At 39.9% G+C, this 16,258-nt stretch overlaps 1 protein-coding gene across 9 annotated transcripts in view; it reads left to right on the top strand.

Moving 5' to 3' along the window:
- Nucleotides 1-16,258, top strand: part of ttll7 (tubulin tyrosine ligase-like family, member 7) — a 74,027-nt gene that overhangs the window by 39,600 nt on the left and 18,169 nt on the right. For all 9 annotated transcript variants that reach the window (XM_086223688.1, XM_086223684.1, XM_086223687.1 and 6 more), the window contains 5 exons: nt 2,025-2,160; nt 7,004-7,090; nt 10,322-10,544; nt 12,967-13,262; nt 14,838-14,972. In XM_086223688.1, the coding sequence (XP_086079814.1) occupies nt 2,025-2,160; nt 7,004-7,090; nt 10,322-10,544; nt 12,967-13,262; nt 14,838-14,972 (877 nt within the window). The remainder of the gene's footprint in view (nt 1-2,024; nt 2,161-7,003; nt 7,091-10,321; nt 10,545-12,966; nt 13,263-14,837; nt 14,973-16,258) is intronic.

The following is a 16,258-nucleotide window of genomic DNA, read 5'->3' as shown; positions in this document are numbered from 1 at the left end:
GTGTCCTGGCATGGCACTGGAGTCTGATTACCACACTGCTATTCATTACAGCAGTTTGGTTAATGAACTGAAGTTTTTTTTTGACTGTTTGATAAAACTTCATCATCAAGCCAGGAGCCCCTGGCATCAAAGGAAACTCGCCTCATTGCTGCAATTGTCTCTGCGACTTCAACATCTTTTAAGCAGTTGGAATCAAGATTCTCCAAAGATATTTTAAAGATTAACAAAGATTTTCTCTAAATGATTGTATAAGAGAGATGAATAATAGTTTCATATGCCATCCAAATGTGAACATGTGGGCGGAAAAAGCTTGAGATTGAACATTTTATTAAAAAAAGAAGAATTACGTGGTCACTCTGAAAATAAAATGTCCACATGTTCAGTGATTGAGTGCGCCAGAAAGAGAGCAGTTAACACCCACTGTTGAAGTGTTGACCTTTCGCTGCTCAGTCATGTGACTTATTGAGCTCTTTGAGGTCTGACAGGTCTGGCTTTAATAAAATATTATCATTTCTGTCCATTTTATCAGGCTGATCAGGAAGAAACGCATTTATTAGGTTGTATCTCAAGAGGAAGAAAATTATGTGGTGTAAAGTTTTGCAGAATAAAAAAAAAATCACATTGTAGGACTGAATTTAAGTGATTTTTGCAATTGGTTAATCTCTGATCTCTCAATAATCGCATACTAAAATAATGTTTTTAATTCAGTCGGCATTGAGATCATGTACTGTTAAACGGAAACTGAGGGGCAGTATAAGTTTAATGTCAAATTTTTAGCTTGGTGTTCCAACATATGTGAATAATCCCTCTTCCTGCATCTCTATTTGAAATAAACTTTTCTTTAACAAATGTTAGTGTGATTTCTCTCAACCAAAAGCCATTTGGCGGAAAATAAGAACACTTATGATTTACTTTAAACACTTTTATGATTTTTGTAAAGTGTTGATGCAATTGTTAGAAGTACAAATCGTATGTTACTTGATAAAGAAAATGCATCACAGTACATACATTTGTGTTTTTTATATTACAAAAAAAGTGTCATGATATCTTACGTTTCTGTTAACCACAGATCCTTTTTAACAGAAAATGACTTGATTTTAGTGTCAATATCCAGAATTTTTATTTTTTTTGAAAGCCAGTCATATCATATTACCCATTTTGGTTAAAACTTTGTCATTGTTATGTCGGCTAAATTAAAGAGTTGGGGTTAGTTTGAAGATGTATTATGACGACAACCAGGCAGATGTTTACATATATTTCCTGATTGCTTCAGGCCTGAAATCAACTCTGAGCTCTGTTAGTTTAGTCTTGAGGGCACAAAACTATGTTGGGCATGTGAAAAGGCTTATTAGTAAAGGCTGTGACAAATGGAGAAATAAGTGGACAACTCTTTGTGTGTGTGTGTGTGTGCGAGTCTGAGCAGTTGGGATGCAGTTGTACATGAATATATTGTATTATATAAGACAATTTCTTATCTCAAGGTCTCCATTAATACTTTTTCTTTATATCTTCTTCGCCTTCATTCATGTCCCTTGATCCTGCCACTCACCTTTCTTTGGTCTCCATTATATCACAACTTTCCTTGAAATGCATATAATTCTCACTCTGTCCTTGTTCTTTTTGTCTGTTCAACTATCATTCTCTCCTGCTGTGCCTTGACCTCTCTGCACCTTCTTATGTTCACTTCTTTTGCTTCAATCTTTTCCATTTTCATCTCTTCCCTCTCTGTTTCTTACCGTTCTCCCTTTCTTTTGCCTTCTTACCCCTCATTATTGACTCCTTCATTATTCTGTCATCACTCCTCCCTTCACCTTGAATCCCTCCCATGCTGAGCTCCAATCACCCTTTCTTTCTTTGAATACCAAATCTGTTTTCTCTCTCTCTATTTCAAAATATATTCTTTCCCTTTTCATCTTATTTTTTTCTGCATTGATGACCCTTCTTTCTCACCTATTTTTTTCCTCCATGTCTTGACTCCTTCGTAACTCTCCTTGCTTTTCTGTCTGTGTCTCTGTGGCCTCCAGACGTATTTACCCCCCAGACGACAAGCTGCTGTTGGAAAAGTATGAAAGCCTGCTCTCGGCCGCCTTTCAGACCTTCCTTGCCGGGCGAGCGGCTTCACTTCAGAAGGAAATGAATAATCCTCTGAAACAAATGAAGGCACGTAAGTCCGTGGCAGACTGTCACGTACACATTACACATGTGCACGAAAAGACACATCATAAATACTTGCAGAGACTCATACACAAACATATATGCACGTTATTCAGGCTCTTTTGGACAAGCAGTTGCCAATCTATTGAGATTCTGCCCACATAAACAAAAAAAGATGCACAAATACTACAGAGTGCTGTAGTCTTGTAGAATACTCCTCCTTAATGCTTGACACTTTCCATTCACTCTGTATCGCCACAGATATTCAGTGTGTTTTGTATGTGAGCTTTTAAAAGCAAATCTGATCCCACACGACAATGTTATTTTCACTGCTTCAGTTTCCTTTGTCCTCTGTCCATGTTTTCCTGTATTTTTTTTCCCCTTTTGGTCAATGTTAGTCATGAAGACGCTTCAAAGTAGATTATTACTGCTGCCCAGCCATTTAAATGAGCTTTCTACATGTAATAAGGATTCAGGGATACATGTTTTAACATGTACAGTGGTAGAAGCCACAATTAATGTCAAAGACTCTGGAACAAGGAGGAATGCAGCTTTGGCTTAGCTATACAGGTAAAGACGGTCGAGACGTCTCAAGGAAAATTCATCTGAATAGCACGTGACTTTGTGAGAGAGACGGAGAGTGAAGATGATGAAGAAGAATATGGAGAGTTTAAGTGGTGACAGAAGAAAAGAAAAAGTAACAAGCTGATGGGGATTCTTTTCTGTCACTTGTCTTTTTAAGTGTCTTGACAGACTATTATAAACACGTCTTATCGATAAATCTGACAGTAGCCCCCCTCAAAGAAAACCCACAGAAAAAGGCTAGAAGATAAAGAAGAAGAAGAACAAAAACAGACAAATTCATCAAAAACACATAAAAGAAGTCATCACAGCATATCAAGGCAATAAGGGTCGAAATGTAGAAATGATGCAGATGAAAAAAATAAATCTTGACTGCTTTTGGCAGCTCAACAGTAATAGTGAATATGGATATTTTTCACATTACAAATACATATCAAAGCAATGGGAGGAGATCTCACAAGCAACTACGTTTGTAGAAGCGTCAGCTTTCAGCCCCCTCAGAGGCTGTTTTTTTAGAAAGTTATTGTGTTCTTTCAAGAGTGGAATCTGTGCAGATATTTTTGTGGAGATGTCAATCAATGTTCAGACAGAGTGGAAACACCGGGCAGAGGAAGGTTTAATTTCGTCAACACACAGAGATGCAATCTTGTTCAAAGCATGAAAGGACGGCGATAAAAGGACCAAATTATGCTCCATAGATTTCTCTCTAATAACATGATCATGAGGGACAAAAGGACAACTGGACTGCCTTTTATGAAGGGATGTTGTATGAGATGCTTATCATTTATCTTGGAACGAATGTTCCTGAAATGAAAGATATTCAGATATTCAGTAGAACACAAATGATGAATTCTATTCAATTATTTATCATCTCATTTTTATTCTATGTTTCCTCTCTACCATCAAGACGAGTAAATCAAGATTTTCTTTTCTTGACGGACTTCTAATGAATCCATTTTTGATCCTCAAGCTTGATTTTTTTTAAGCTACTTCCATTGCAGCAGACTGTACACACTGACAGTAGGGACCGAGTTCAGTTTGTCCAGTATGTTCATGCAATAGAGGATAACTTTGTAAATGCATTGTTATTTTCCTCCAACTGTATCTTGTCTAGGTGATCGATATGTATGCAAAAAGTGGAAGCTGTACAGAGAAGGTTGGGTATGTCTGGCAGTAAAAGTAAGACCCTTGCCCTTGCTTGTCAATGTAGCCCAGAGCCGGACAAAAATATAGGGAAGTGAGACCCACAGAGACTAGCTGACCGCTACATAGCTTAGCATCCTGAATGGTCTTAGATGGGCAGTGTAGCATCGCGCCGTCAAAACTCATCAAATACGCTTTTCTTCAAAACATTTTTTTACCTTCCTGGAAAAGGGATTTAAAAATAGATGAAGAAAAATAGAAGCTACTGTTGATACTAATCATGGTCAGTTTAGAAAGAGGGGATGAGGAGAATCACTCTTGGACAAACCAAGATCCTGATCCTTGGCCGTTTGGACTAAAATACACAAAGGAGGAACTACAGGCATTGGAAGCTGAGCAAGACAGATGTATGCTAGCCTGCCCACCCACTTCCATTCTATTGTGCTCAGCTGGTCTCTGGGGATCTCAACCTCCTACTGCACACTTTTTGTCTAGTTTGTGGAAAACTGCAAATAAGCACATTTCCCCACAAAGTTGGCCTGTTCCTTTAACTTAATTTGACATAATCCAATCATTTTCCAGTCATAAATGTAAAATGATAATTTCAAACGATAATGGGTAACCAAACCCATTTTGACCCAACAAATAATGATCCTTTGATGAAAACACACCTTTCGCTTGCGGAGCAAACCATTCATAAGTTGTGAAAGTACTTCTCCATCACCCGACTTTCATTACTGTTGGGGATAGTCCTTTCTGTGAGAGGATGGAGCTGGTTTGCCAGCTTGCTGTTACACATCTGTCAAGTCTGCCAGACACAGTTGGGCCTATGTTTCCTGCTTTTGTGGGTTCTCAGGGTCATGATTTGAGAAATGTCAGATTGTCACAAAAGAGCGTAAAGAGCGTGTTGTAGCCTTAGTGATAACATGATGGTGCACTGCACAGCATCCTTCATATTTTTTGTGTGCTACAAACAAAGCAGCCAGAGGTTACACTGATTTCTACAAGGTTTGCATCACCATCCTTCCCACTTCCAGAAATAAAAGAAAGATGACGCTGAATAGGTGCTTGCTCAGCCGGCTTGTAGAATGCAAGTAGAATATAAATAACATATAACAAGCAAGTATTGTTTGGGAGCACTCACAGCCAGAGTACATAATACAGGAGTGAGTTCAAATGCTCTAAATTCACATTAACAAGGCAACAAGTCATTAAGATTCTGAAAAACTCAGTTGATTTGGGCTTTGACCATTTTTCAGCAAAACCACACACCAGCTATATGGTGTTTACTTTAAAAGAGGTAAATAGCCTTATTCTGTCTTAACTTAAGTGTATTTTCTTTTCAGTCGAGATATTGACGTTTTTTTCTTCAGCGATGGGGAGCTGTTTGCCCAAGTGAATGTACCTTACATTGAAACACTGGCCAAATGAGTTCACAAAACGATCATTAAAGGGATAGTTCACCCGAAAAATGAAAATGTAGTCATCATCTACTCACCGTCATAACAGTGGGAGGTTTGGTCTGGGGTTTCACAGGAAAAGGCTCATGTACTCTCACAAGCAACTGAAGTGAATGGTGACCAACTTTTAAACATTCAAAAAATACACAATAGAACCATAAAATTCCTCCATGCTGCTCATCTGAAGTAATCCAAGTGTCCTGAAGCCTCAATGTGTCAAGTTGCTTAGAAAAACATCACCAATGCCATGTTTTTAGCCTCAGTGAAAACATGGCATCATGGCTGGGAGCTCCAGGCTACAGGGAGGCAACAACAAGGCATTTAGTGCCAGGAAGAAATTTGGACAATGTAGTTTATGAACTCCTTGCCCTATCATTATGTTAAAAATCCTTTGAGAAAGTTGTAAAAGCTTATAATTCCAGCGTAACCAGTGATGACTACGTAAGAGACAAGATAACTTTAAGATATAGTTAATGACTTGCAATTTCACTTGCAATTTCTTTATTTGTTTGAAGTTTGTTGAAACATGTCAAATCATCCATATAATCTGATTTGATGCAATTTAACAAGGTAATGGGCCTCAAGTGGTTTTTAAATCCCTGTAGGGGGAGAGGCTTCCACCTAGAGAGGGTTATTGAGGTGGCAGATTTTGAGTAGAAAAATACCTGTAATTTTTTTTTAAATACCCTCTTGACAACAAACTTGAACAAACAAAACATTAGATAATCTTTTTTTCCTATATGGATCACTTAAAGAATTTATTCTTGTGTGTACCATGTAATATATTGTAATGTAATGCATCATCACACCCCTCATAACGAAGGCTGCACACATTTTTCCTTTTATGGTTCTCTTGAGTCGCGTTACCAGACGCAATCATCTGAAATATGTCTTAAGTGGGGAATGTAAGCATAATGCATTTATGTCTGTCAAAGCCTTGCTGGATAATTGGACTATAACAAGACTAAGCTCATCTAATGCATAGTTACAGCAAAGTCAAGTAAGAAAGAAAGAAATGTAGATGAATTCAAAAGGCACCCAGCAGACTAGCATAATTTTGGTGAGAGTGAAGGCTCAAAAATATCAATGCTTGTGTGCGTTAAACAGAAAACTGAAGAGGAACACACACGTGCACAAAAAAACAGCAACGCAGAGTTCAGCGCACCCTTTCAAGGGCAACTAGAAAGCTCTTTTCATCTGAGTGCAAAAAGAAGTTGCAAATATGATGCAACAATAATCACCTTTGCATTTCAGCTCTGGCCGAATAGCCAAGGCCCTTGTACACTGGCAATAATCGTGATGCTTCCTTTTCCAAATCAGCCTTTATCAATGCTGGCAAAGATGAGTACATGTTTAGCCAAGGTCTGTTATCTAACTTTTGGATATTTTAAATATATCTATGAAGTCCAACTTTTCATCCATCCCTCTTTTGAATAATGTAAGTGTCTTGTTTTCTCACAACTCAAAGTCATTGGAGTTATGAAACAGCAAAGCATTTTATCAGTGTCATCGAGATTTAAGCACCCGGTTACCATGTTGATACATCATACTCTGTTTGCCTTATGTAACCAAAATGAGCAGCTTTGGCAAGTTCTTATCGACTTTATGTGTCTTGTGTGTGTGTGTGTGTGTGTGTGTGTGTGTGTGTGTGTGTGTGTGTGTAGGAGGAGGACATCTTGGATCTGCTGGAGCAGTGTGAACTAGATGACGAGAAGCTGATGGGCAAATCCTCCAGGCAACGAGGCCCTAAGGTGGGTGAGAGAGGAGAGGAGACATACAAACTAAGACAGATGAGGGAGAATAAGAGCCACACGCCTCAAGGGACCCTAAGAGGAAGTGCAAAGTAGAGTTGGATGGAGGAAATAGATGCCTGCATCTAACACGGCACAGAAGGCGCGCAGGACAAGATTCAGATGGGGGTTAGACGAGAAATAAAAGAATCAGAAAGAGGTCCAAAGAAAAGACCCAGTTCCCTCAGGGGACAGCTGTCTGCCTCTCTCTTTCCCTCCATGCTATCTTTCTTTCGGTCTATCACCCTTCCTTCCTCTGTCACATACACCTATACGCCCCCTCAATTTCCCACAACAGCACATTACTCTCTCCATCACCTTGCTTCACTTCCTCCTTTCACTTCTACACTCAGCTCTCTCCCTCTCTCTCTGCACATCTACATCCATCCCACTTGAGGGCTAAATTGGCTGGAACACTCACTCGACAGGGCAACTCAGTGCTGCATTATCGAGGTCTAAGCTAGTATAAGGACTTGTTTAGACACAATCACTGTTGTCCAAATTAATTTGGGCGCCGTCAGTTGGACGTTGTCGAATGAGCGGAGAGAGAGACATTCGTGAGCAGGAGAAAGAAAGAGCTGTGACGGATAGATTCACTCCTTGGGGTGTTGTGCTCACAAGCCATCTGGTGAAACTGAGCCAACGATAGCTTGAATAGAGGAGTGAGGCAAAGGGATTAGAGACAGAATTTTGAGGCAAGGAAGGGGCACTTAGGGTTGTTATTGCTAAGGAAATGTTCATAACAAAATGGAGGAAAGGGGAGAGCAATGTAGGATGGAAGTGGAAAGACGTGGTATCGAGGCAAAACTAGCCTTCAGGTTTTTCTTGGTTAGCTGCTGCTTTTGTCTTTTTGACCCCAGGTTTTCTACCCACAGTATATCGTCACCTTCTTTCCCACCATTGTACTCTCAGTCTCACAGTTCTACATATCAATGTTTCTTTGTCTCTCTCTTCACCTGTGCAGGCTTCTTGACGTTTTTTCCATTGTTTAACCCTGTTCTGTTACTGTCCCCTTTTCCATTCCTCTCTTTTCTTGTGCCTCTGGCCTGCGGCTGTTGCCGTTTGTCCCTCTATCTGTCCGTCTGATTTTCATTAACACACTGACTTTTCAAAGTTGGCACAAAATTCAACTAGGAATAAATTTGATTTGAATAGATTTCAGTGGTGAAAGCTCCATGTCAATTTAGATGAATGCTGTATTTGTCCAATTTTCTTTAAAGTGATATCTCGGGAACACCTCCAGGGAATTTCTTTTAAAATTTGCAACGAACATCCCCTGCAACTCAAGGCCGAGCTGAACAGATTTTGGTGGTCAGCCATCAAGGTCAGTGTCATGTGAATGCTATTGCTTAGAAATGCAATGAGGCAATTTCTCCTAATTTGCCACAAACGTCCACTTGAACTCAAGGATGAACTGAGAATATATTTGGGTGTTTGGTCACTGTTACCTCACATCAATATGATATCTCAGGAACGCCTTGGGGGAACTTCTTCAAATCTAGTACACACATCAAGGAGACATACAACTGTGATGCTGCATTTCTTTATTTTTTCCTGCCATTTAGTCAAACAATCTTTTGTTTTCATCTGCTTCCATATTCGCATTCACCTCCTGTCTGTGTAGATTCCCAGTCATCAGGGTCACGGCCTCTCATCCAAGGGGCTTCTTTGATGCTGGACGAAAACTCCTCCGATGAGAGGCGAAACCTCTTCAACTATCTACACTCTAGTTGCCCCCAATTCAACCCTCCTTTGGTCCTCCTTTTTATTCCTCTCTCCAGCAATCTGATGTGCCCATCTTCCGTGTTACTCTCCCCCTGTGTTTAATCGCTCTCTGTCACTGTCCTCCTCCATCTTTCACCCACACAACTGGCCCGTGGTGACTGTGTAAGCCCCTGTGATCACTTCCTGCCCATTAATTCAGGTGGCCTGACAGCACTGCCAAACATCCCCTTTCATAACAGATATATAAATGTTTTATTAATACTATGAGTTTGTCGGTTTCCAGGATGTGAAATGAATACTGGACTTAATCAATCTTCTCACTCAAAAAAAACCCCAAAACATTTTGTGGCAGAAGTTTGTGATTTTATGTTAACAAATCATTATCATCCCAGAGTTGGAGAATTCAAACAGAACAGTTGCATTTTCTCGTATTAGTGAACAACAGAGGGTTTATGTCTGACTCAAAGACCACCGCAGCATAGATGAAGACGTCACTGTCAAACTGTCAGCTCTGAGAAACGTTTGGAGTCACTCGTGTTTCTATTTACAATGAGAGAACGTGTAATTGTTTGTCTGAGTGTAATGAGCTACACAACACATATGCGTTTGGGCATGCCATGCCATCTCCAGGTCTCACAGTGACAGATGGTAATGGGAGAGGCTCTCTATGTCTTCAGGTTTCAGTGTGTTTTTATGTGCATTCTTCAAGTTATGCCCTTATTTGAGTTTCAAAATTCCCATGAGGGGACTTAAATGTGATCACTGCGGTTACTCTGTTTCTCAGACATGTAAATAAGGACAAACACATCCACTATATTTATAACTGATTTTAATTTCTCTTAACATGTACCATTTTTTTTATCATGCAAAACTGAAGATATAAATGATATAGAGAACTTAAACATATGTACAGAAATTACAAATCATCCTGTGATGCTGCAGGAACATGCAGGTGGTCATGTGACTTGTTGACTTTATTTTTTTTAAATAATAGAACTTTACAGCCTTACAGCTTTGGACACAAAATTTTGATGCACTAGAAAACATTTCACGATATAAGATGGCTACAGCAGAAGGATGTGTGTGTGTGTGTGTGTGTGTGTGCGTGTGTGTGTGTGTGTGTGCGTGTGTGCATCTGCGGTGTTGTTTGTGTGTTTGTAAACTTGTTCTAGTCTTGATTCAACTGATTTGATTCTCGTGTTGTATTTATGTATGAATCCATGCATGTATGTTGGGGATGAATTAAGCCATTTTCAAGGACATAGACCAGACGTAGGACCAGTTAATTGGAGGCATCATGTGTTATTGAAGACAAAAGCCATGTCTCTAGATTGGTAAAACATAGAATTTTGGGTCAGTGGTTAGACAAGTAGTGGTTAGGGTAAGTCTCCAGAAAATATATCTAAGTACTAAATACCCAAAAGTGGCATCAGTAAAAATGTATGCGCGTGTGTTTGTCCCTGCCAGCCCCTCACCACAATGCCAGAGTGCAGCCAGACACCACGACGTCAACGACCAGACTACCTGGCTGACTTCACCAGTGGCAGCAGTGCTGAAAACTCCTGCTACTCTTCAGATGAAGAAGAGGAAGAGAGGAGAAAAGCAGGAGGAAGAAGAGGCGGAGAGAAGAGGGAAAAGAAAGTTTCTTACGACCTTGGGAGCAAAGAGAAGAACTTAGCCGAGCGCTCAGGTAAAGCAGCAGGATGCTTAAAAGTGTCTGTGAACATCTTTCATAGCCAGCCGGAGTGCGGGGGTTTGACAAGAACCTTTATCGGGATATTTTATTTCTTGCTTGTTTTTTGGCTTTGTTCTCTTTTCCTCCTGCTTTATTTGTTAATTTATTTGCTTTGGTGCTCAAGCTTTATATGTGATCACCGCGGTTACTCTGTTTCTCAGACATGTAAATAAGGATAAACACATCCACTATATTTATAACTGATTTTAATTTCTCTTAGCATGTACCATTTTTTTTTATAATGCAAAACTGAAGACATAAATGATATAGAGAACTTGAATCTATGTACAGAAATTACAAATCATCCTGTGATGCTGCAGGAACATGCAGGTGGTCATGTGACGAGTTGAATCTGACTCCAGAGGAGTTTTTTTTTTTTAAATAATAGAACTGCACAGCCGTACAGCTTTGGACACAAAATGTTGACGCACTAGAAAACATTGCAGGATATAAGTTGGTTCTTAACAGCCAAGTTATAAAGAGTGGGAGGTGAAGGAAGAGGCAGATATTATGAGAGGAAGGAAGGAATCTGGTGGAAAGAGAAGGAGAAGGGGAAAAAAAATACTCTTTTTTTATCATCGTTATGTTGGGAGTCTGTATGTGCATCATCCAGACAAGAGAACACCTACTGTAGTGGGAACTACCAGCAGCTGCTGCTTTAAGTACTGGAAGATGTTTCTATAAATATATATATATATATATATATATATATATATATATATATATATATATATATATATATATTTATTTATATAAATATATATATATATATATGTCTGCCTGTCACTGCAAAAACATCACTACTGCGAAAGACGCACATGATGTCACCAAACTTTACATTTGTCACATACACTTGACTTTGTAGTTAGCTGAAAATGACAGAGGAGTTTGAAGACGGGTGTGGTCCAGGCAAAGGCACCACAAGCAGGTTGTGGTCTGACCCGTAAGTACTGAGTGCTCTTAAAAGTAGAGACCATGTTGCGGAGGGATAACACCAACTGTTACGCCAGCCATCGTGAAAACTTGGTAGTCGTTACTACATTATTACAGTATTACAGTATTCATTACTCCAGTTTCACATGAATACTCAGTGGTCCTGACTGGAGCGCTAATGTCATCAAACTTAGCATTTCTACATTTATTGGGTATCTCTCGGATCATAGACTCACAGAAAAACAAATTCAAAATATGTTAGCTACACATACACAATCATACACAGCGGACTGTGAGGTGAAATGCCTTGTGCATCTGTTCTAGCTCAGTAAAAACAGTAAACAAAACAATAAATAAAAACAGCAAGTAAATCAGGGACAAAAGCTGTTGCACTCACCAGCCCCATCTTGTTGATATAACCCTGAATAAACAATATGCAGTTTGGTTTTTTTTTTCCCCCCAAATACTCGCGTAATAACGTAGTAAAGACGATTACCTTGAAAACACCTTGGGTTTGATGGTGTAATATTTTGTCTCAGCCATTCATAGAAAATTCATACACACCACATAGACTTTTAGCTCTGTGAAGAAAGAACGACAGCATTTTCTCAGGAGTCTATGTGCCGACCTTGGAAAGAAACATTTCCTGCGTTGTACAACGATTGCATTGCGAGAAGCCGTTTTTTTTTTTTTTTGCTGTTCAATAGAAAGGAATCTTGCGTGAGGTCACTGTCACAAAATAAGGGACAAAGCCATGAAAAATACAAACTTTGAGGCTGTTTGTGTGTGTGTGTGTGTACACACAGAGGGAGACAGCAACCCTGCCAAGCCCTACTCCATACCGAACCATCAAAGGGCTGCTTGGACTAAGCCCCATAATGCTCTCATTTGGCAATATCCAAATCTCAGAAGGTTTTACACACACACACACACACACACACACACACACACACACACACACACACACAAATATGTATCACACTTGAAGCCACCTCATTTAAACTTCACACGCAGGAAACACACTGGTGCACTGGCTTGTAGAAAAGCTGGAGGAGTTTCAAGGGTGATGGAGAGTGTCAATGTGGGTTTTCAGGTATGTTGTCTGTGTGTGTGTGTGTGTATGTGTGTGTGTGTGTGTGTGTGTGTGTTTGTCAGACAGAGACACTGCTCTTTAATCCATCCCCAAACCAGACAGGACTACTGTTTAGTGTCTGGCTTCGACGACACATGCGCCAGCCGTTAATAGTGCACAGACAGGGGCCTGTGTGCACTGCAGGAGTTTTCCTGCCACACTTCATCTCCAAAGTCAGCCATCAATGGATGGAATGCAGACAGGGGAGCTTGACAGTGACTACTGCACTGAGACAGAATCACACAAGGAGAGAAATTTAAGCATGAGAGTGACAGAGTTTCTTTCCTTTCCCTCTTTACTATTTCTGCACAGGTCGCATCCACTGGAAACCTCCAATAAAGTCAGTCAAAACCAGTCCCGCCCCTTCTGCTTCTCCAACACTCTCTGGTCCAATCAGACGCTCCATCTCCTGCCCTCGCTCCATCGCCTCCCTCTCATCACCCAGTGAAGTGCGAACATTGTCCACCAAGCCGTCCCCTAATGTTCCCTTAGCCACTCCCTTAGTTCGGCCAAGCTCAGCGACGCTCCGCTCTCATTCACTCAGCCGCAGTGGCTCCGCCCACCGCGTGCCGCACAGCAACAGCCTGGGTACCATCCATTCCAACATGGTAAGACACAGAACACTCTCTCACACACACACACACACACACACACACACACACACACACAGTGTGGATTTTACAATTTATACATCAGGAAGTTAATTTCCAAATATTCAGGTTGTCAGATTAGTCAATGTTGAAATTTTCTGCTGTATCAAACAATCAAGAATTAATTTTAAATTGTGTCTAATGAAGGTGTGAACAGGATAATACGCTTTTACATATCTTTTCATCTTTACCCTTTGCTTTTTGCCTCCTTTGCCATAGGTTGTACCAGTGTTGATTCACCAGACTCTATCCTTCTCTGTTTATTTTGTTCTTACTTTTCCTTCCATGCAGCTCCTTCAGTACTGTATAGGCCAACTGTAGTCCATGACAACGATTGTCTATTCTGTTGCCATCTGTTGTTTTCCGCTTGTCTCCTCCATTTCCCTCATTTCTATACAATTTTTCTATGCTGGTAACCTTTGGATTGAGTGGAACAAAATAAAATAGAGCAGACTTCTTTACATACAATACAATAGAGGTAAGAGGAAAATCTCAACACTGAAAAGGCCAGAGAGTTCCCTGATTATATGCTGTTTGTATCCTGACGCACTTCAGTTTCAAGAGGTGTTTTTTTATTTTTGGTTTGAACAAATAAGTTTGTTGTAGCTTTTGAGTCGAAACCACGTTCTTTCTAATGGCCAGCAGGGGGCGACTACACTCGTTACAAGTAGAAGTCGGATATTACTGTCGAACACGGTATCAGGGTGTCCATCAGAGAAGTTGCTACTCTTTTTTTCAAGTAAAATTGTCTATAAATCAAGGTATGATTCAGGGCGTGGCTACCTTGTGATTGACAAGTCGTGATCAACCCATCAATCAGGAGAGACTTTTGTAATTAGTATTAGCTTTACTGTCTTGCCTTAGCTGGTTTTTAGCTCTAATTTCTTGATCAAGTATTTAAGGATCAGTTAGAGCAGTCCACAAACCAGTAGTTGATGTCGAGGCGGTTGTGTGTAAGTCTTTTTCTAAAGTGTATGATGCAGGCACATGCACCATATTTCAGTTGTTAATATTGTTTTTTTATATACACATATATGTGTATTTATTTATATAAATATACACACATATATAAAGGATGTTTTTATGCAGTTTCATACAAATTTATTATTAGTAAAGCGCTACACTTTTTTTAAAAGAAAGAAAAAATAGTCAGCGATGAACTTGGATGGCAGCAGATTTGGTATAATTGATGTATTAAGTACAGTAAAAAAAGAAAAGCTTTTTGTGACATGGCAACATCTCTTGTGCTGAGTACAACTGAAGGAGCTCCCCTTATGAATTGCAACTAATAAAATATCCACTGACACAAATCATCAATATGTCTTTATTATCGGGGTAAATATCATTAATTTATGTGCAGTTATTGAACTAATCAATATATTTTGAATGGCATTTCGGGCTCTCAAATTACTTAGTTCCATAACCTGAATTCTCCTTAAAGCTAAAAGTCCATAAATGTTTACCTGTTCATTTAACTGTTTAATTCTATTTGAATGTGTGTGTGTGTGTGTGTGTGTGTGTGTGTGTGTGTAGGGTGATCCACTGATAAACCTGAGGAGTAAAGAGCAGGAGGCGGAGCTTGTGCGTCAGACTCTGGCCGCTCTCACAGCCATGAGGATCAGGTTTCCGGGCAAAACCGAAGAAGAGGCCGAGGCTGTGCTGGATGAGGTGCGTGCACTCTGATTTATGTTTGCAAAAACATGTGCGTAGTGTTTAGTGAACTATAAAAGAAATTACACAAAAAGTACGAAAAGAAAAAGGCAAAAATAATCAAGTCAGAGAACATGGGAGTGAACAAGAATCACTCGCGTAAATCCAGACCCACTTTGCTCCCAGGGCCCCTTCTGCAGCCAGGTGCGGTCACTCTGCAGCCTAACTAAGCGTGACCTTTTTTTCCTCCATCCACAATGGCCAGTCCTCTCTGGCCTGGCTCCCATTGTCTTTCAAATGACCCCAGTGACAACCTGTCGGTCAGTTTACAGCCCCTCGCTACTCTCCTTTGCTCCTTTGTATTAATCAATGCCTACTCTGTTTCTGGTGAGATATATGTGTCCTTGTATGGTGAGTATATGTGTGTTTTCATGTTGGTGTGATTGTGCTTCTGCTAAATCCATGGCTTGTATGTAAAGAATAAAGTGTACAAACAATAGAATTGGCCCACATGGCTGAAAAACTGGATGGCGATGACGGTTATTTTCTATGATCCGCTGAAGACTTTAACAAAGGTTATTTTTTTTGTTCTAACAATTAACATCTGGACATCATCATCTTTCATTGCTCTGCAGGCCATGATGAAACAGCAGTTTTCTCTTTATAATCCTGTCCTATACACATTTATTTGATTCTCTGAAAACTAACACTTCTCCTGAAATGGGGATTTTTGAAAATTTACTTGGGTTTAAGACTTCTTTTTGGCTCTGCCTGTGTTTCCCTCAATCAATATTTCCTTCTGCTTTAACCTTGTCTAATATTCTATCTGACTATTAGAATTTATCTGTTTTGAAAGACAGAAAATACTGCAGAAATAAACTATTGAAGTCATGGGAAAAGAAAATTGCCAGCAAAAAAAAAAAGAGAAAAAGAAAGGCAGCATCTCACCTTGAATTTCCATCAGAAGCAACGCACCAACAGATCTTAAGTACTATGAATGAGTACGCCTCGGAGTACTATGAAAGCATCCATCCGTCAATTTTACACCGACTCTGACCCCCTTTACAGCCATTGCTGTCCTCAGAACCAGCTGTCCGTTCAGCACCACAGCTCCCGTGGTGCTGAAACAACAGCAGCCGGCCAAGCTGTCGGACTAATGACAGACATACCAGCAAAAACAGCATGATACACTGACAAAATTGTTACAGGAAGGAAAAAAAGTTGTATTTATTCGTTTAAGTTTATCAATGCTTACCTGGGTCAAAGATCAATGTCAGTGGTTCTTCTTGATACTGTCAGTCACT

The sequence above is a fragment of the Aulostomus chinensis genome, chromosome 14 (assembly GCF_037954235.1).
Source record: "Aulostomus chinensis isolate RoL2024-O1b breed Wild chromosome 14, RoL_Achi_v1.0, whole genome shotgun sequence".
Lineage (NCBI taxonomy): Eukaryota > Metazoa > Chordata > Actinopteri > Syngnathiformes > Aulostomidae > Aulostomus > Aulostomus chinensis.
The sequence above is the reverse complement of the archived record's forward strand: the minus strand, read 5'-3'. Positions and strand labels throughout refer to the sequence as shown.